Below are 20,459 nucleotides of genomic sequence, written 5' to 3' on the forward strand. Positions count from 1 at the left end.
TGCTTTTTGTCTTGTTTTCGCCATATTTTTTGGTCACTTTTTAGTTGCTTTTCCAGCACATTTTTGTTCTGTTTTCACCCTCGTTTTCGTCACTATTTTGATGCTTGTCTTCTAAGCTTTTAGATGTGGGTAAAGTTGGTTAAGGGGGGTCAAAGGTTAAGGATAAAATTGAGAGGACCAGTGGCCCTTCTGTGCTCTTCCAGAATGGACACAGTCCGCCCCTGAGAGAGGTTAAATATGAACCAAATGCCTGGATTTACGGAGCTATATTTTGACGAGACGAGAGCAGAGTGACGAGTCCCGCCCCTTCTGATGTAGACGGGGCGGGACTCGTCACTCTGCGCTCGTCAATGGCACTCGCCTCTGATTGGTTCGTAGTAAACTAACGTCAAGATCCCTTCCAGATAAACCAATCGCGTCACCGCATTCCGGTAAAGGGGCGGAACTCGGTGACAGTCTTTAGCCACGCGCCGCTTCCTCACCGGCACTTCATTATTATCCCGTGAAGGGGATCTACGTACTAGTATTTATTTATTTATTGTAGTTTCTTTTAAGTTTATATCTGCGACCATGCTCGGCCTGTGCCTTTACGTCCCCGTGTCCAACGCGGACCAGGTGGAAGTGGAGTATTTCGAGTCAAACGGACTGCCCTCGGAGCTCAAGTCGCTCTTCAACAAACTCAGCGTGTTCCTGCCCTCCCAGGAGTTTTCTACCTACCAAAAATGGAGAAAGGTAAGGACATTTCACTTGATTTTTGACCTGTTCTGGCTATTTATGTCAAAGCGCAGCCTTTAGGCTAATCTTGGTCACCCACAACTGGTAATCCCGTTAGTCTGACCGCGTTTTAAACCCGATCTCATTGACTCCAAGGGGATTAGCATTTTTAGCACCGTTAGCACCGGCTTTTTTTTTACGAGCCTCTACGACCAGGCCGCATTCCTCAAACGTCATTAAAAGTTAAACTACGGCTGTTTCCAGTCTCAAAGATGATTTAGTCCAGAGTTATGGAACATATCCTACACTTTGAAACACTTAAGTTGAAACGAAGTCGTGTGTTTTATTCATTTTATTGCGTTTTCGAGTTGGCGCGCGCAGTGTTCAGCCGTTGAAAGCTACGAGAGAATTCCACCGAATGAATGAGTCACGCGGACCGCCTGGCATTTAACTCCGGTTTGCGTTAAATTGCGACATAAAACTTGTCTAAATGCTTTTTTTTTTAAATGACTCTAAATTCATAGTAAAGCAATTGATTGAAAATCGTTGTAAAATGTAAAAAAAAAAAAGAAAAAAAAAAAAAAAAAGCTAATTTTCGCCTGTGGGGTTTTTTAACTGTTGCATCATTTCTGCCATTTCCCGCGAGGCGCTTCTTTGTAGATCGAGCCAAAGCGAGATTTTCCCACAATTTTGCATTGCACATTAGATTAAAATCCATATTAAACAGGGGGAAAGACTTGAAGTTTCTAGAGCTGTGTGTGTTCTTTGAGAAACTGTTTTTTATCATCGCACGACTACACCTTGTAGGGGAATTTGCGTGCAGGAAACGGTGATATTTTAGTGTTCTGGTTTGTAATAATGAAAGTAAAGCGTGTTTCCTGCAACAGAATGAATTAATATGGTTGAAATTCATATTTTTAATGAAAATGATGGACTTCAAAGTACCTAAGAATATGCATGCATGGCTCAGGTTTTGACTTGCAAACTGTTTTAGTTGGTCAGTTGAAGATAATCCCATGAACTCTGGCAGAAGTAGATTGTTTCCCCCCCTTTTTTCTGATACATTTTTGTATCTCGTCTGGTGTTTCAATGTGGCTGCAAACCTCACTTTCAGGGCTTTGTGACTGGGCTGCTTGATCTTTTCTAACGTCCTGTCTTCGGTGATGCCTAAAACTGGCCAACTCTGTAGTCCAGCCCTCTACAAACCTGTTCTGAAATGCCTGAAACCCAGAGGTGGCATTTTTCAGTCTTCTCTCAAACGTTCCTGCACCTGGACACGTTTAGAATTACTCTCGTCCTGCATCCTCGACATCACATCGATCCCGCTCTCCCGTCACAAACCTCCTCTCAAACTTCTTTTGAAAACGTGATCTTTCGAGAACACGTGAGACCGAAATCTGTCCCCGGAGGATGTTTTCCGCACTCTTTGATTCTTGTCATCTATAATGCATCTGTTTGGGGCCGCTCGTTGGGTTTTAAAGCGTTCCTCTCGGAGGCAAATGTAACTCGATTCACGACGCTGACTCTCCTAAAAGGTGTCAGTTTACACGGCAGGGCTCGACACTAACGTAGTCCCGTCGTCCCGGGGACGGAAAAAAAAATGCACGGGACGAGATGAGATCTTCCCCGGGACGGTCTCGGGACGATAGGCCTTTTTAATATATATGTATTTTTAGGGCTGCAATGATTCATCGATTAAATTGATGAACTCGATTAGTAAAATGCTTTGAATAATATTTTCCCGCTTCGATGATTTGCTTAAGTAATATTTCTCATTAAACCGTATGAAACGGGGCCGCCTACGCGCTCGGAACTAAGTGGCGCTTGTTTCCGCACGGCCGCTTTTGAAGAGCACAGCTCTATGGTTGTAAACAAACAACAGAGCGGAGCTCGCGGTGCTAAACTCGTAGCCGGGCAGAGCCAGGTAGCGGAGCGGAGAACCAGGCTGTTGTAATCATCAAAACACGGCTCAAACAAGAAGAAACTCCGCAACGAGAGGCGAAGACGGGACGGAGGCGAACGAGGCTAAAGGACACGACTCCCCCCGCTCCGCTACCGCCACAACAATACTGACAACTGCATCAGTGATGATTTACCATCAGGACGATCTACACTTTCATCCACTGTTACTTCAAAGTGTGACATGATAAGGTAACTTCTCTCCTCCCCTCTCACCAAACACAGACTTTTACATCCTACTGTATCTACTCCTCCGTCGCTGCAAAGTTTTTTGCGCTAAATATCTTTACGCTGTATCTGCGATTTAAATTAAGATAAATAAAAACACAGATTTACGTAGCGTGACCACCTGTCCCTCCTTTGACTGTCCTGCAGAGCCATGTCGTTCTCCTCCATGCTTAACATGTCCCACTTTATTACTGAAGCCCTCATGATTTTTACGTTTAACTGCTTAATAATATATTGCAATCTGTTGCTCGCCCAGTGTTATAAAAGTTGTAATAATGAAAAGGTTGGTCTTTTTTAGTGGGATAAAAAAAAATACCTGATCTATAAAAAACTAAACTAATTCCTCTGTACTTCAAAGTTCTGCCAAATTGTCCCACTGGTCTGTTTAAACTATTTGAGGTGGTCACACTATGTCAAAAGCAGAATAAAACTCCAACAGTCAGACTGTTTCATCTGTACTTTAAATTTCTCATATCCATCCTTTCATTGCTCACAACAAATACATTTATGAACCATAAACACTGACACATTAATCCCTGCTATAGCAATACTTTGACAAAAATAATTAAAATGTTTCTCCTCTTTTAGGAAACTCCTCTGGTTGAGATCCTGGGAAAGAAATCAGTCACCTGAGCTTCAGCAGAACATTTCAAGATTCTGTCTCCAGTCAGGACCGACTTCACTTGAATAAGAACAAAAGTACTGAATAATATAAAGACACTCTGAAGCTGCTCTCGCTCCTCATCATGGACATAAGGACAGGCGTCTCTTAATGAGAGTCAAATGTTGCTGCTTTTGGGACAAACTAAGAAATTAAGAATAAATGATGTTATTTCTAGCAGAAAGATCCTTTGTTAAAAACATTTTTTCTCCTTTTATAATCTGCTCTAAAGTCATGAAATGTAGTTTTTCAATATAAATGCAATACATATCTGATTACTCGACAAATCGATGTAAATAATCAATAGTTGCAGCCCTAATATTTATGTAAGCGAGTGTGCATGCTTCCCTATAAAAGAGCGAGAGCTCTATAAAATTCGGGACGGTTCACATCCATTTCGGGACGATGCCAAATGGTTTTCGGGACGGTGTCGGGACGGTCATGAAAAAAGTTAGTGTCGAGCCCTGTTACACGGACTTGAATGTATTGTGTGAGGTTTGGATTAAGGCTGCACAATTTTGGGCAAAAAAGAGCTCAAAAGTTTAATGGAATATCAGGCTTGCAATATTCAAAACTGCAATTTCGCCGACTTGTGCGCAGCCCCAAGAGCCTGTCCTTTTATGACCTTGTTGGCAGATTTCCTGAATGAGTAATGACTCGCACATTCCTCCCTCTCTCTTTCTCTCTCTCTCTGATTTGGTTCAGCGGTGGGACCAGTGTGGTCCTGTTGAATCCAGATCCTAAGCCTGGGCCTTGTGACCCGGGGATCAAATGAAATCCTGGGGTAGACCTTACAGGCCAAGGCTTTTGGGGGGTGGGGTGGGGGGGGTGATGTGAGAGTAGGTCACCGTTGTAATGTTTGGGGTTTACAACGGGGACGCCGACTCGAATGACAGAACATCTATTTATGGAGCTGCTTTTTAGTTTAATGGTTGGACTGAGCGTGTGGTTCCCAAAGGTCATCGACCGGTGTATGACGGGATAAAGTGTCTTGAAAATGAGCACAATTTAGGGCTGCGCAATATGGGGAAACCGTCTTGAATAGGTCAGTACGTTACTTGGTTTTGCGATGCCGATACCCGGACGATACTTTTTCACGATATACAAACTGAAATATGTTCTAAAACCAGACGACAGAACAGTGATGTATGAAAGTTCTGCAAATCCACAATATCAGGTTCATCTCAAGAGTGTGTGGAAAATGGGGGGGGGGATTGGGCGTCACCTGAATTCTGTCCCTGGACCAACAGTATCAAAACTAGGATCTAAATATGGGACTTTTCTTCTGTACAGGCTTTCAATCCTTTTTTATTTATTTTTTTGTTAATACCAGTACCACACCCTTACCCCGCCCGAGTCTTGAATACTGCAATATAAACCAAACATTCAGTTGACTTCAAAACATAAATGAATGGATTTTGGAAATAAATGAAAGCGTTACATTTGATTCGTTGCTACCCTTTTCTAGTGACTGTTTTCTATGTAAAAACGTTGGCTGTTGATCTAATATTTCTGACTTTTGAAAATGATTTTGCAGAAAACGATCCCAGCGGAGGAGAGCAGCGCGGACGTCCAGCTGGACTTCGAGGAGTTTGTTCATTATCTGCAGGACTACGAGAAAGACCTGACGCTCGTGGTGAAGAGCTTTGACAAGAAATATGCAGGTAAGGATCAGAAAAAACCAGCAGGCATGTGGCACTAAGCAGTTCAAGCCAGTGCATTTTATAAAAAAAAATGTTCTTCTCAGGTTACGTCGACCCCAAAGAGTTCGTCCAGTCTCTCCGTGACCTTGGCGTCCACGTTTCTCTCCAACAGGCGGCAAAAGCCCTGAAAAGGTAAAGGGAAACGGCCTCTAGAGTTGGATAATGGTGGAAGAATGCGCCTCGGGACGGCGGCTGATGTTTTTTTTTTGTGTCGTATCTGTTCTTCGCAGCATGGACAAGAACGGCATGATCACGATCAGCAGCAAAGACTGGAGAAACTGCGTCGTCAAAGTGGGAAAGACGGAAAACCTCCCCGAGATCATCCTGTACTGGAAACACTCTACGGTAAGAGGAACAGGAAGGTTTGAGATGGTACTGACATTATGTCCGTGTCGCAAGAAGCCGCAATGTGTGGCAAAATCACTGGCATCTTCCTAATGACGTAAACAAAGGCTTAACGGTGACTTAATGTGCGGAAGTTCTCACTCCGTTGTGATTTTCCAAACTTTGTTCCTCTGCTTTCAGCGCTGAAGTCAAAGCAAACGCACTGAAAACGATTTGTCCGACAGTTGCAGCCTCTTGTTTGTTAGAACTAAAAATAAAATCCAAATAACCAGGCTGACTCACCTAATTAGTTTTTCACAAATGCAGCTAGACTTGTTTTGTGGCCGCTGTTTGTACAAATGGTGTCTCGAAGTCCATGTTTGGAGGTCAGAACAAACCTCGCGTGTCCAAAGAACATTTCCACCCAGTGAGTCACAAACAGGAAACCCGTCCCACTCAAATCATCTCCGATCTAACGTTTATTAGCTCTTCAAAGCCTGCAAACAGAAGCGCTTTCTCCAATGTGTGAAACTCTGAAGATCCTTTTCAACGACTGTCCCGGAAGCGCTTGGACCACAGCCGTAAAACAATGCAGTTCGCAGCTAGTCGCCTCAGCTCGACCTTTTGTACCGACCGGCAAAAGCGTTGGCCTTGTTCGGCAACGAAATGAGTCCAAACTATTCCGAACACCCACGCGTCATCAATTAATCCCCATTAGAAGTCTCAGCAAAGCCCCGTTTGACGTACCAAAGGATTGAGGCCCAGACCGTTACGTAAACCCTGAAGCAGGTGGGTCAGACTATTTAAAGCTCGACCCGATCTTATTCTGAGTTATCTAACCGAGAGACGGCGCCGTCCCAGGTGCAGATAGAAGAAGCGGGCGGGAATACGATGTACGAAAGTCAAGGCCAAGGTTGTGAAAATGTTTTGGTTTTGAAAGATTCTTTCTAGGACCAATGTTTAGAGAATTGTGTTGAGAAAAGGCCCCGACATATAGGTGTTAAACAAACAAAAAAAATGATCAAATTTGACTCCTTTTTATTTGTGCTATGACTTAAATTAGGTTTTAGAGAAATGCTGGTTAACAACAATGTCCTGAAATGTGAGTGATCTGACACGGCGCTGGCAGCTCCTTCGAGAGACTTGAGCGACCTGAAACAGAAATAGAACCAGGAGGAAGCAGAGAAGACTATGTTCCCAACGATTTAGGCCGACGTCGTGAAGGTTAATCATCCGCACTGGCCTGAACGAGGGCTTTAAGAACCAGAAAACAACATTGTGTGGAAGTCGAGATCTGCAAATTTCCAATGTCAGGTTAATTTCCGACGTAAAGGAATGAACGAGAGTGGAATAAACATTGACACTTCTTATTTCTCACCCGATCTTTCAAATTATGAGAACATACGGTTACTTCCTGTGTTCCCCCCCCCCCCCCCCCCAATATAACTTTCCTTTCGATTTAAGCATAAATTGTAAGTATATTGCGTCAAAAACGAGGCTTGGCTAACTTGGAACTAAAGTGGGTCGTTTCCATACTCATCCAGGTTTACGTGGGGCAATAAAAGTCATTAAATGAACCGTGCGATTAAAATCAAGGCCTTAAATGTCATCAAAGCATTAAATAGGGTTCAAACTGGCATTGAATCTAGATTTATTGGAAATTTATGACATTGCGCAAATACCAAACGTGTTGTCGAGGACGTATTCGATTTGACTTGCTTCTACTTTGATTTCTAAGTGCGTTTGTTGTTTTAAGCTGAGTTCCGATCAGGTGGAAGACTTTCAGTATTTTGCGATATCTTGCAGCTTCTTACGGACATTTCATCGTCTAATTTGTCGCTGCGATATTTTGTGCGCCAAAGTCTAAACTTGTAATTTCTCCAGATCTTCGACGTGGGCGATAACCTGCTGGTGCCCGACGAGTTCACGCTGGAGGAGAAGCTGACCGGGGTGTGGTGGCGACACCTGGTGGCCGGAGGCGGAGCCGGAGCCGTGTCCCGGACCTGCACGGCGCCGCTGGACCGACTCAAAGTCATGATGCAGGTACAGAACTCCACGCTTTCAGATGTAGAGCTGCGGGTTTTGGATTCGAACGCTGTCGGCGAATCGCGAAGGCGCACTGTTCTTCTGTCATCTTAAATCTGATCACTGGCGTTGTAGGAGAAAGTCTTTCAGTGAGTCGTTCAGTGAGTCCTAGAAACCTCACGGCGTCCCTGAAGCTCACACCGCTCATGGGACACTTGTAAAGCTAAGTCCCTGACAGTTTAGGGTTCAAATGTCGAGCCGCTCGTGACACGAGGAGGAGGAGGGTCAAATGTACAGAAACTCAAGTGACCAGAATTTATGGCTGTCAGAAGTAAAATGTCATAAAAAACATGGAAATGTATCACAACCAGTGTTAATTTCGTCGACTGAAATATTTAGTCTTAATTTTAGTCAAAGTGATATTTTTGACGACTAAAATTGGACTAAAACTAAATTAAAAGTTTCTCATGAGACTAAAACTATGACTAAAATGTCCAGATATTTTAGTCGACTAAAATAAGACTAAATAAAAATGAAAAGGAGAGACTAAAATCATCCAAACTTCTCTTGACCGTCTGAAAGAGCCTCAGATCATGTAAATTCTCTGCCAAAGGATCAGCTCTGAGCTTTGTTCATGTGGAGCAGCTCCATGAAGCAGAGGAACAAGATTAAACATGATTAGAATGAATATTATAAATGCAAAGTCGACTAAGTTCGTCTTAAATTTAGTCGACTAAAACTAGACTAAAATTGAAGATATTTTTTTGACTAAAACTAGACTAAAATCGAATTACATTTTAGTCAAAAGACTAAAACTAAAACTAAAAATATGTTGTCAAAATTAACACTGATCACAACTGGCATTAATTCAACTGTTGCTGCATTAGCTAATCAGTAACACACACAAAAAGGATCCACAATCCATTCAGCTGCAGTTTTGGATGACGTTTTATGCCATTTTTTTTGCTCACAAGTTCATTGTTTTAATTTTGATTGTGAATATTGAAACTTCCCCTCATTCCGTCGTTTTAATGTTTGTGAATTTTCATAAAAATGTAGTAATTGGGCTTGAAAATGTCACTAAAATGTTTGAATTTGAATAGAAACGTGATATGGCCTTTTTAGAATGACTTGACTTCACCGTCATCTGGCTCTGGTTGACTTTTGTCGTGTTCAAACCGTCCCAATTCTCCCTGAATGTCCTTAACTGTTTGACTCGATCCTCTGACCTCTTTCATAAATGTTCTAATCTCGTTGCTTCATCGCCGTTACCGTAAGTCAGTTAATAATTTCTCTGCGAACTTTTAAAACCAGACCACGGTGCAAAGTCTAGCGGGAAACCGGCCAATCACGCGCCTCGGTTTGTGCCGACGCCTTTTGAAAGTGCGTCAGCGCCAGAGCGCGGTTTGTGTCGGCGAACTCGGGATGCGTCACAGGTCGGACTCTGCGCTTTTGTTACGTTTCAAAGGTTAATAAACTACTCCCTAGTGCCCCAGTTCAGCTGGGAACACGGAACTGGGGCAGAGTGTCCCGGGGCAGGAGGGCAGCCTTGGGGAACGCCCAGAGATTAACTTATTAAGTGGCAAATGGGCTCATAATGTGAACCAGTAGATTCACAGGAGTTAATAATATAATGAAGTGATAAAACTACACTAGTTTATGGACTGGATTTGTTTTCAAGTCATAATAAATAATGAAAGAAAATTTAAATGATCAAATAAAGCTAAATAAATCATTATATTCTAAATAGTTAAATATACATTTTTAATAAAAAAAATTTAATCATTTTTGTAAAAAGAAAAATGGAAAAAATGAAATAAATGAATAATTTAAAATCAAAATTATTTAATTGAATAAATAGAATCATTTATTTAAATTATCTAAATAAACTGGAAAATGAGGTTCTTTTTTTCCTATTAAATATTTTCCTCCCAATAAAAAAAAAAAACGTTATAGCAGTCACACAAGTATAAGATGAATACGTAGAGAAAGCTCTTATTTTCTAATATCTTATACACGACCTTTGTTTGTGGTCAATGAAGTAAGGATGTGTAAAAGAATAGGTGTAAATTTGGATGTACAGAAATGGTAGAGTTAATCCCCAGTCCAGACGACTAATCGAGGCCTGGCCGGATCTCCAAACCTTTTTCTCAGGAACAGATTAGAGCGTTATCAGTGATGCGGTAAATACTTGTGTAAGAGCTGTAAAACTCCATGTTCAGGCCTCATAAACGTTTCACAGGAGAAACATATTTACAAACAGAACTCAACGGGGGCATCGCGTCGTATTAAAGTTGGGTTTTACTCCACAAAGGCACAAATACAGTTTGGATTCTGACGTTTTTCCTTCTCGTGCTGCAGGTTTACGGCTCTCGGACCAACAACATGTGCATCATGAGCGGCCTGACGCAGATGATCCGCGAGGGAGGCTCGCGGTCGCTGTGGAGGGGGAACGGCATCAACATCCTGAAGATCGCCCCCGAAACCGCACTCAAGTTCATGGCCTACGAGCAGGTGTGCACATAACCCACCAAAGTGTTCCTCCACGGCCCTTTCTCCACGTTCAAACGCCTGACCTGTCGTACCTTTCAGATCAAACGCCTGATCGGCAGCGACAAGGAGACTCTGAGCATCCTGGAGCGCTTCGTGGCCGGTTCTATGGCCGGGGTCATCGCGCAGAGCACCATCTACCCCATGGAGGTGAGTGCAGCCGCCTGAAGGAGCCGCACTAAAGGAGCCGCACTGATCCAAGAGGCTAACGTGTCTTTGTGTCGCGTCTCAGGTGCTGAAGACTCGCCTGGCTCTGCGTAAAACAGGGCAGTACTCCGGCATCTCGGACTGCGCCAAACAGATCCTGAGGAGGGAGGGACTGACCGCGTTCTACAAAGGCTACGTCCCCAACATGTTGGGCATCATCCCGTACGCGGGCATCGACCTGGCCATCTACGAGGTCAGACGCCACTTTTACACTTTAGAGAGATTGGATTGTGTCGAAATTTAGCATCACACTGGACTCTATCTAAACTTACAAATGAAATGTGCTGAGATTTGGGCATTAAAATGGCCTCAAAGTATTACATTTGACTGTAGACCTGTAGAAACCCTGATGGAGTATTTGAGATGGTTCTGTGATCAAATGGAAGTAGCATCGAGTTTAGGACTGAAGCGCTTTTCTAATGTCTGTAGTTAATCATGCTTTCTTTGTGTTTCCAGACGTTAAAGAACAATTACCTGCAGCAGTACGGCACCAGCTCGTCAGACCCGGGCGTGCTGGTGCTTTTGGCCTGTGGCACCGTCTCCTCGACCTGCGGGCAGCTGGCCTCGTACCCCCTGGCTCTGGTGCGGACTCGGATGCAGGCGCAAGGTGAGGCAACCCGGCAAACCTGAACTATGACTGTAACGATTCCAAACGTCTAACCCTGCGCTCTCTCTCTCTGCAGCGGCGTGCGACGGAGACTCCCGCGGCGTCTCCATGTCCGGCCTGTTCCGGCAGATCCTTCAGAGCGAGGGCCCGGCGGGGCTGTACCGCGGCCTCGCCCCAAACTTCCTCAAAGTCATCCCGGCCGTCAGCATCAGCTACGTGGTCTACGAGCACATCAAGACGCAGCTCGGAGTCACGTCGCGCTGAGACCAACGCGACACTAATGACACTTGTCGGGGGAATCCAGAGGCGCTTCTGAGGTTCAAGAGGAGCTCGATCATTCTGTGAATGTTGGAGAGAGGGAGAAAAGAGCGAGGGGAGGACAGGTAGACGCCGCCATTTTGTGCCGCGCTGCTACACGACGGAGCGGCTGAACTTTAAAGGGAGAACGGTCTTCAGTGGCTACGTGTTTAAATGCAGATGTACGTTATTTTTTGCAGTATTTACAAATACCTCAAAACCAGAAACTGTAGCAAAGACCAGATGCCCTCCCTATACTTTAATTCCCTAGACGTCACATTGGTGTTTTTCCACTTCCAAAGCATTACACTGAAATCATTGTATCACAATATTCAGAAAAAGTCAATTTAATAATGTATTTTTGACAGATTTCGACTTTATTTTGCTGGAAATTACACCTATCGATCCTTCCCAAACACTACAAGCTACAAAGCGGCGTCTTCCTGTTGTAATGAGTAACTGCAGGTTTAAAGAAGGAAATATCACGTACTATGGACTCTGTGAGCTCAGGTTTTTGGCAGAAAATGCTGCTTTTTTTTTTTTTTTTTTTATGTGACTAAACGAATGAGAAACTATTGGGGACCAAGTGGCTCCTCTCGCTAAAAGTACAGGTGCCTGGTGAGAGGAAAAGATGTCATAAAATATCACGTCAGTTTGGCGAAATGCAAAAGCACCGCCCTCTTTAAAGAAAGCAACGTATTGTATTCACTGTATTGCAGCGAATGTAGTATTTGTGTCCAACTACCCTTCTCCTTTTGCTGTGCGGAAGCTTTGTTTTTATCCCACGATAGAGAAGTACTTTGCACATTTGTGAGTTTGAAAACTTCTCTCCCCACTTACCTTGCGAACGAATGCTTGTGCGGTGAACTTATTTATAACTTTGACAACGGTTTCTTCATATTTATTCAGAGTTTTACTGTGTAATGAAGAGAAAAGTGAAGCTGCACATGTGGAAAAGGGTAGTGTTGTGTACGAGGTTGAAATAGGCCTTAAAATACTGTGGCTGCTGCTCATGTTGTAAACGCGAACTCTTGTGTTTTTTGTTGAAAGGGTGTTGGGATTCGAGGGAAGCGAGTGACAAGTTTATCATGTCTGGAATTGGTCAAATAATCTGTCGATCTGAATACATTTTAGCTTTGTTTCCGGTCTAATTTGGGGCTTAAAATGGCGACAAATTTAAGCAAGACATTTTCTTTGACCAACGTTGAAACTTGCAAACCTTCCTTCTGTATTTTCTGTTCTGAGATGTTAAAACTGATGTGGTGTTTTGCCCTTTTCAAACGAGTGTATTAATGTTCGTGAGGAGGTGGACGGTTGTGTTTACACTCGGGTGAACAAAGGGCTGAATGTGACAAACTGCACTTTAATTGGAGCTGGAGGAGCCTGTGAATGTGTGAAATCCAGTCTATATTGTATGAAGAGATGATTTTTGTTCATATTTTAGAGTTTTAATGGACCATTTTGATGCAAATAAATGGAAATTTTTCTTCACTCTTTTGTCTGTAATGTAAATTTATTCTAGTTTTTTTTTTATGAATCATGGTGTTACACATAAAAAAATATTAAACGAATGTAGCATGGTTTGAATTTTCAGTCCAAGAAAATGATGTGCTTTCACATGGACATACATGCGGAGAGGTCTCGAGATAAAAGCAAATTTGGCTTTTTTTTTGTTCATTTGGAAAAGTATGACGTTACAACAAACATGTTTTTTTTGAGAGCTGATTTAGGGCAATGTTGAGCTGAATCCAAAAATCTAATTTTGTCTGAACTTCTCCTGACCTTTGTTAAGTGACCGGAGAGAAGGGGCACAATTCATGGCAGGGCCCACGCAAATGTCCGGAATAGGGTGATGGCAAGGCAACTTTATTTATACCGCGCATTTCGTACACAAGGCAACTCAATGCGCCTGATGTGTCCATAGATATATAATAAAGGCTGTCCCGTACGCGCTGCTGGCCAATGGAGGTCGAGGTTCGCACGTTCCCACAGGGGGCTCGCTCACTCGCAACATTGTGTTTCATGCTGCATGTACTTTAGAAATAACTAACTTGCTCGATTTTCAAATGGTGTTTGAAAATCGGTACATGTTCCAGCATTCAGAATTATATCCACGTTTGTAAATCCGTCAAGATTTCAGTGAGATATGAGGATTCATGCCTTACTTCAACTACCACAGAGCTCGTCAGAAAGCTTCCCTGTGGAAAGATGGCCGCCTGTGATGCCAGAAGTGTCTGAGAGCGGGATCTTCACCGTAGACTCGGCCCTTGCGTGACGTGTAGCTCGCGCTGCTCCAATGCTAACAGTCCGACCCTCATGCCTTCGCGGGTCATTTTGACCCGCTGTCATGTTCCGGGCACACAAGGGGGCGCCCTTCCAACCTTCTCAGTGTAAATGTGAGTTGACTTTCTTCAGAGTGAGACTGTAGGTCAGACTCCATGAGTGACAGTGACATGACGCTAAATACAGTGAGCTCTTTGTTTCCAGTAAAAAGGCTGAGGCCTCATTGCTCTTCAGTCACAGAGAAGTGAAGAAGGAAGTCATGGAGCTTCTGCTTTAGACAGAACTTCAGGCTTCTGCTGCATGTAAGAGTCATATCATATTCTGAAACTGAAATATGTAGAAAAACATAATATATGGACAATTATTATTACAATTACAAAAAGAAAAATATTTGAAAATCCTGTATCTAATTAAAAAAAAAAAAAAAAAAATTCACTCTCATTCTAAAAAAAAAAGAAAATCCAAACAAACCCTAACCATGTGTATCTGCTGTAGAGTCATGTTTGTCCCAGTTCCTCTGAGTCGTGGTGCAGCAGGACTGATGTGGACAGATGTTACAGAAGAAGCTCATGAGGTTCATTTCTTCAACAGTTACTATAGTAACTATTTTCTCCAAAGTAAAAGTAGATCTACCACAGTCCTGTCCACATCTGTCATGGTCCACCATGACCCACCATGACCCACCACGACTCAGAGGAACTGGGACAAACATGACTTTACAGCAGATACAAATGGTTGGGGTTTGTTTGGGTTTTCTTTTTTAGAATGAGAGTAAATTAAGCCAATCATGTGCCAGTATTGCCGTTTGTGGGCGTGTGCATTTGCAGACAAAAACAAGTAGTTGTATCGATACTAATTAACAGTCGTCGGAGCAATCCCAGGTCAGTATCAGTGCTGATGTTATTCACACTAATATGTTTTTACCCAAAGTGCTTTACACCAAGGAACCACTCACCCATTCACACTGTCATTCAGACACCAATGTACGCAGACACTTTAAACAAAACCCAAGCAGCGCCAGCGGAGTCTACTCCATCTATCCGTTCAGCGAGAGATTCTCTGTCGAGGTACGTGAGGGACACAGGATGTTGCGTTTTTTGTGCATTCATTGCGTACAAAAAGGACAAAGCTATAACAAGATGAATATGACAAAAATAAACCAGAACCAGAAGGATAAACAAAAAAAACAAAAAAAATTATTAATGGAATGGGTGTGGTGCTTCACCAACACTGCAAACAGTGTTGGTGAAGCACTGCTTCCCCCTCCTGAGGCGCCGGATGGTTTGCCAGAATCTCTTCAAGGTATCTTCTTCCATGGCTTCTCCGAACTCCTCCCAGACCCGAGTTTTTGCCTCTGCGACCGCACGAGCTGCAGCACGCTTGGCCTGCCGGTACCTCTCAGCTGCCTCCGGAGTCCCACAAGCCAACAAGGCCAGGTAGGACTCCTTCTTCAGCTTGACGGCATCCCTTACTTCCGGGCGCCACCACCGGGTTCGGGGATTGCCGCCGCGACAGGCACCAGAGACCTTACGGCCACAACTACGAGCAGCCGCATCAACAATGGAGGAGGAGAACATGGTCCACTCGGACTCCATGTCCCCCGCCTCCCCCGGAATCTGGGTGAAGCTCTTCCGGAGGTGGGAGTTGAAGACCCCACTGACAGAGGGATCCGCCAGACGTTCCCAACAGACCCTCACAGTATGTGGTGGTGATCAGTTGACAGCTCAGCCCCTCTCTTCACACGAGTGTCCGAGACACGCGGCCGGAGATCAGACGACACAAGTACAAAGTCGATCCTCCTGCCTAGGGTGTCCTGGTGCCACGTGCACTTATGGACACCCTTGTGCTCGATCATGGTGTTCGTTATGGACAGACCGTGACTAGCACAGAAGTCCAATAACAGAACACCACTCGGGTTCAGATCGGGGAGGCCGTTCCTCCAAATCGCCCGTGTCCAGGTCTAGTACCCCTCCCAAGGACTCCAAGGTCAGGTACTATGTTGGGCTTTTACGCCAAGACAACGGTGAGATTCCTGTCGCTGACCCCAAGACGTAGAGACACGACCCTCTCGTCCACCGGGGTGAACTCCAACACGTGACGGCTGAGCTGGGGGGATATGAGCAAACCCACCCCGGCCCGCCGCCTCTCCCCGCGGGCAACTCCAGAAAAATGGAGAGTCCAGCCTCTCTCCAGGAGTTGGGATCCGGAACCCAAGCTGTGCGTGGAGGTGAGCCCAACTATATCGAGCCGGTATCTCTCAACCTCCCGCACAAGCTCAGGCTCCTTCCCCCCCAGCGAAGTGACGTTCCAAGTCCCGAACGCCAGACAGACACTGCGCACACGGACCAGGCGTCGAGGCACCTGCCTCTGAGCGCCACCCAGTCCTCTCCGCACCCGACGGACCAGGAAATGTAAACTTTTGGTTTTGTAAAACGTAATTAAAAAATGTGTTGAAAAATCTCTCATTCTTCTGGAATTTGACAAATAGAAATAATTTAAAATGTGTGTTTGTATGTAGATATATGGTTCTCACTGTATAATAATTTTATCCTATACCTTTTTGATCCAGCAATAATTTCATGGTACTGTAATTACTAGTAAGTTATTGCCCAACTCTGGTACGATATAACTACATCAGGGTATCTATTTCAATCCCAAAGTCAAATTCAAGACCTCTTTTAAAAACTTTAAGGCCTCCCGGCATCATCAACAAAGGTTTAAATTCTTCCACTTCAAGCAAGGAACCGGCAAAATTACACTTTCCCTCTTTTGACTGACTTGTTTAAGGGTAGTTTCGCAGAAGGGGGGTCATCAGACAAGGAGGACCACACAACTTTGAATACTTTTTAAGATCACGCAGATACCCTGTTTATTATTCTCACAGTGCAGATAGAAACAATATAAATCAACATGCCAATCCTTTTCCATTCCATATAAGTACACAGTGATTCTGGTCGTCAGACAGGATCTAAGAGCGAAGAGTCTGTGGTTCCGTATATAAGAGACGGAGAGTCGTGTCGAGCTGCAGAAGCTTCGAGGTAAAGAAAAGGTAAGACAAAGATCTTCACTTTCAGTCGCCTGAATGAACCATAATGGCATAAGATACAAAGTCTTTGCGTTGAGTAAAACAGTTTTAATTCTCTTTCAGATTGATGATAATGACGGTAAGCACAAAGGCACAGTTTTAAATGTTTCTGCAGCAGTGAGAGTCAAAGGACTGTGTTGTTTCAGCCTGTGGTGCTGCTCCTGTTTCTGGCTCCTCTGTTGAGCTGCTGCAGAGCGGAGGTCAAACCTGTCGACTGCAGCGACGTCTTTAAGCAAGACCCGAGCAGCGCCAGCGGAGTCTACTCCATCTACCCGTTCAGCGAGAAATTCTCTGTCCAGGTACGTCAGGGACACAGGAAACGTCTAGGAGTGACCCAGAGCTGGACCTTATGGTGCAATAATCAGAATAAGGAGAGCCCACAGTGTCCCCCACTGCTCCAATGGAACATGGCTTACATTTTGCTGATGGACAAATCTAAAACGGTTAAATGTTTCATCATTATGCTTTATTTACTTGAGTTCAGGGTTAGAGCTGGAGCACAGATGCTGATGTGTCGGCGTGAGCAAGAAAGTCTATCTTTAAAAATGTTTTTTATTCATTATTACATTGTGAAAACTCACTTTTAGAATCTCATGTGTTCCAGGTCTATTGTGACAGGGAAACAGACGGAGGAGGTTGGACAGTGAGTGTTTTCACTAAACTTTAGACCAGTTTGGACCAGTTCAAAGCAGACTTGTGTCCTCAGGTGTTCCAGAGGAGGATGGATGGTACGGTGAACTTCTACAGAGGCTGGGACCAGTATGTGGCTGGATTCGGTGATGCTGGAGGAGAGCACTGGCTGGGTAAGGTTAGGGCTGGTTTACACTCTCAGTATAAGTTAGTGCTCCCGACGTGAAGCTGAATCGTATGAACCTCCTCCTTTGCGTTTGCATTGTGATGTATTTTCCTTTAATAACATTAAAAGTTAAAAGGCCCTAAAACAGTAAATCTCCTGGAAGAGGGAGACTGAAGGCGTTTCATTTTGTAGCGCATGATGACATTCAGGAGCACCTAAGTTTGAAGACCGGGGTAGGCAATGAGAAATCTAAATGTACCACAGTTATCTGAACACTTGTTGAAGTACAAATACATTGAAATATTGTCTATTCTTAAGAAAAGTGCTAGAGAGGGACTCCCAGACCCCTCCTTCAGGTCTATATAACATATAATACTAATAATGGTGGAAATTGGTTCTTTGGTTTGGGAAACTGCGGGAAGGCTCCGCCCTCCATCTCTTTATTTAGAAAGAAATTGGCCTGTGTCCAATCAAACTTGCCTAGTCCTGGTTTAACATTCAGCTCGCAATCCAACTGATCTGATTCTTTTCCAGGGCTAATGGTCATCCATAGGATCACAGCCAAACGTCCCCACGAGCTGCTGGTGGAAATGGAGGACTTCGAGGGGAACAAAGCCTCCGCTCGATACTCTTCTTTCTCCGTCGGAGGCGAATGTGACGGATACAAACTGACAGTGTCTGGGTTCACTGACGGAGGAGCAGGTCAGTTCCTAGAATTTTTGCACTATATGACTTAACTATATTTTGTCTACCCTGTACTTTCTGTGCCATAGCCTAAAAGGAATGAATGAATGAAGAACAATTCATTTAAATCAATGAATGACTCGATCAATGGTTTTGTATAGCCCAATATCACGACAGGAGTTTCCTCACAGGGCTGCACAAACCATTAAGGCAATAAAACAGAACCGTAAATAAGACAATGAAAAGTTGAGGCAAATGAAGCATCCAGGCAAACATTAAGTCCAAATAAGTGTGAGCACCAGGTGGCGACGAGCCGTGTGGGTGTTCCCCGTCCTTAGACTCTCCAGCACGGCGAGGAAAAACTCAAAAACCCAGGGGTAGAAAAGAGAAACCTCGGGGAGAACCACAGAAGGAGAGATCCACTCCCATGGACGGACAGGCTATAGAGACTCAGGGCCAAAGGGAGTCCCACAGCAGAAGAGCCAAGATTGCAGAATGTCCAGTCCTTGTTGGAGCTTCACTTCTTCTTGTCCCATCCCTGTAGGCGTGGTCCCTCTGGTTGGCGGGGTTCCTCCTTTCGATCTGAAACAGGCACCACTCCCAGTCCACTCAGTGCTTGAGCCCAGTTTTCATGGTTTCACTCCTCTACCAGTGGGACTGAGGAGGCGCCAGGACTCCCCAGCACCTGCTACGAAAAAAGGTGCTGCAGTGGAGAGGGTGACCAGCACTAAGTTCCTGGGTGTGCACATCACAGAGAACATCTCCTGGACCATGCGCACTACATCGCTGGTCAAGCAATGTTTTCACCGTCTCTACTTTCTCCACAAGTTGAGGAGAGCCAGAGTCCCAGCCTCCGTTATGTGCAACTTCTACAGAGTAGTCGGCTGAAAATATGGTTTGACTCCAAAAAATTGCTACAATCAGTTTTCTGTAGTATCAGGTGTGCTTAACATACTAAAAGTCTACCACAATCTGACCACTGGAAAGGTCTAATTTTCAAGATGGCGTCCAAGAGGATGGCGAAATCCCTCTTGCCCTGAGTGTTGTTGTCAGATTGTTTCAGGTTTACAGAAATAAAACAAAACTGTCTTTTGTGGATAATGTAAAAGGAACTCTCTCATGGATTTTGTTTTTACAGGAGACGGTCTCAAAACTCACAACGACATGAAGTTCAGCACTTTCGACAATGACCAGGACACTTGGTCTGAAAACTGTGCTAAAAAGTTTCTCGGTGGTTTCTGGTATGCCTCGTGCCACGACGCCAACCCCAACGGCGTTTATCTGTGGGGCCTCGACGACACTCACTATCGTATTGGGGCAAGATGGAGCTCCTGGAAAGGCAGTTACTCTCTGAAGTCATTCAGCTTCAAGACACGACCTGTTCAGTAGCAACAACAGCCCAGATTCTGCAAAAGACAGATCTCTGGATATACATAAACATAAAAACACATGATTGGTGTCTGTTGCAGTGTTTAATCAACTCGGGTCGACAGTAGATGTGGGCGTGTCTTGTAAGGACCTTTGTGTTGCTTCTAATGAAACTATACAAGCTTTTAATGTCCTACATTCAGTCACCTGTCATTCAATCGGCCCAGGTGATTTCAAATGTTATTAGCAGGTAATGCACTGGTATAGAAATAGTGTAATATACAGATTATGTGTTTAATAACAGATCTGCTTCATTTCAGCATGACTGCAGTTATGCAGTATAATACGTTGACTATCCTGTATGTTAATTGCTCATTGTCCACATGTCATTTTTCCTTGTTTGAGTCAGACGGCCATTTTGTCTTCAGCACAAGCTGTTGATAATACGGACACTCGAGTCAGTATTTTAGAGACTCTGTTCCAATGGTTTATTTTCCCCCTCACTCTTCACCGTACATAGTGCAGGAGGACCCAGGTGTTTGCTGTATTGTTTTTAAATAAAGGCATTTTTCCTGTGACCAAACATTGTCATTGTTACACAAATCATTTACAAGTAGCGCATATCGTTCGTGGTGGATTACCATCAGAGGAGGGTAGTTACCATCAGAGGAGGGTAGTTACCATCAGAGGAGGGTAGTTACCATCAGAGGAGGGTAGTTACCATTAGAGGAGGGTAGTTACCATCAGAGGAGGGTAGTTACATTTACTTGAATACAGGCTCCTTCTTTTTATCAACTGTATTTCTTAGAGTACACATATGGTACTTTTTAATTCTACTTGAATAATATAATGAAGTGGACTATCTGTACTTGAGTCAGCAGTTCCTTATCTTTAACAAAAAGCTTGTTAAAAAGGGGGTATTATGCTTTTGTCAGTCACATAGCACCAGTCTATATCACACTACAATG

General features: G+C 44.0%; 2 protein-coding genes across 2 annotated transcripts; both read left to right on the forward strand.

The window, feature by feature from the left end:
- Positions 1-473: 473 nt before the first annotated feature.
- slc25a25a (solute carrier family 25 member 25a) lies at positions 474-12,415 on the forward strand. The gene is made up of 10 exons (XM_079568233.1): positions 474-732; positions 5,100-5,226; positions 5,310-5,397; positions 5,496-5,610; positions 7,474-7,632; positions 9,976-10,128; positions 10,207-10,314; positions 10,397-10,564; positions 10,828-10,978; positions 11,055-12,415. Exons 1-10 carry the CDS (start codon positions 571-573, stop codon positions 11,240-11,242), a joined length of 1,419 nt encoding a protein of 472 aa, XP_079424359.1. The 5' UTR covers positions 474-570; the 3' UTR covers positions 11,243-12,415.
- A 4,301-nt stretch (positions 12,416-16,716) lies between these two features.
- LOC306974302 (microfibril-associated glycoprotein 4-like) lies at positions 16,717-19,532 on the forward strand (the record flags this gene model as incomplete). The annotated part of the gene is made up of 6 exons (XM_079571491.1): positions 16,717-16,722; positions 16,790-16,942; positions 17,248-17,286; positions 17,350-17,446; positions 17,974-18,141; positions 19,262-19,532. 6 exons carry the CDS (start codon positions 16,717-16,719, stop codon positions 19,510-19,512), a joined length of 714 nt encoding a protein of 237 aa, XP_079427617.1. The 3' UTR covers positions 19,513-19,532.
- Positions 19,533-20,459: the final 927 nt, after the last annotated feature.

This window comes from Gobius niger, assembly GCF_951799975.1.
Source record: "Gobius niger genome assembly, chromosome: 1".
NCBI classification, from domain to species: Eukaryota; Metazoa; Chordata; class Actinopteri; order Gobiiformes; family Gobiidae; genus Gobius; species Gobius niger.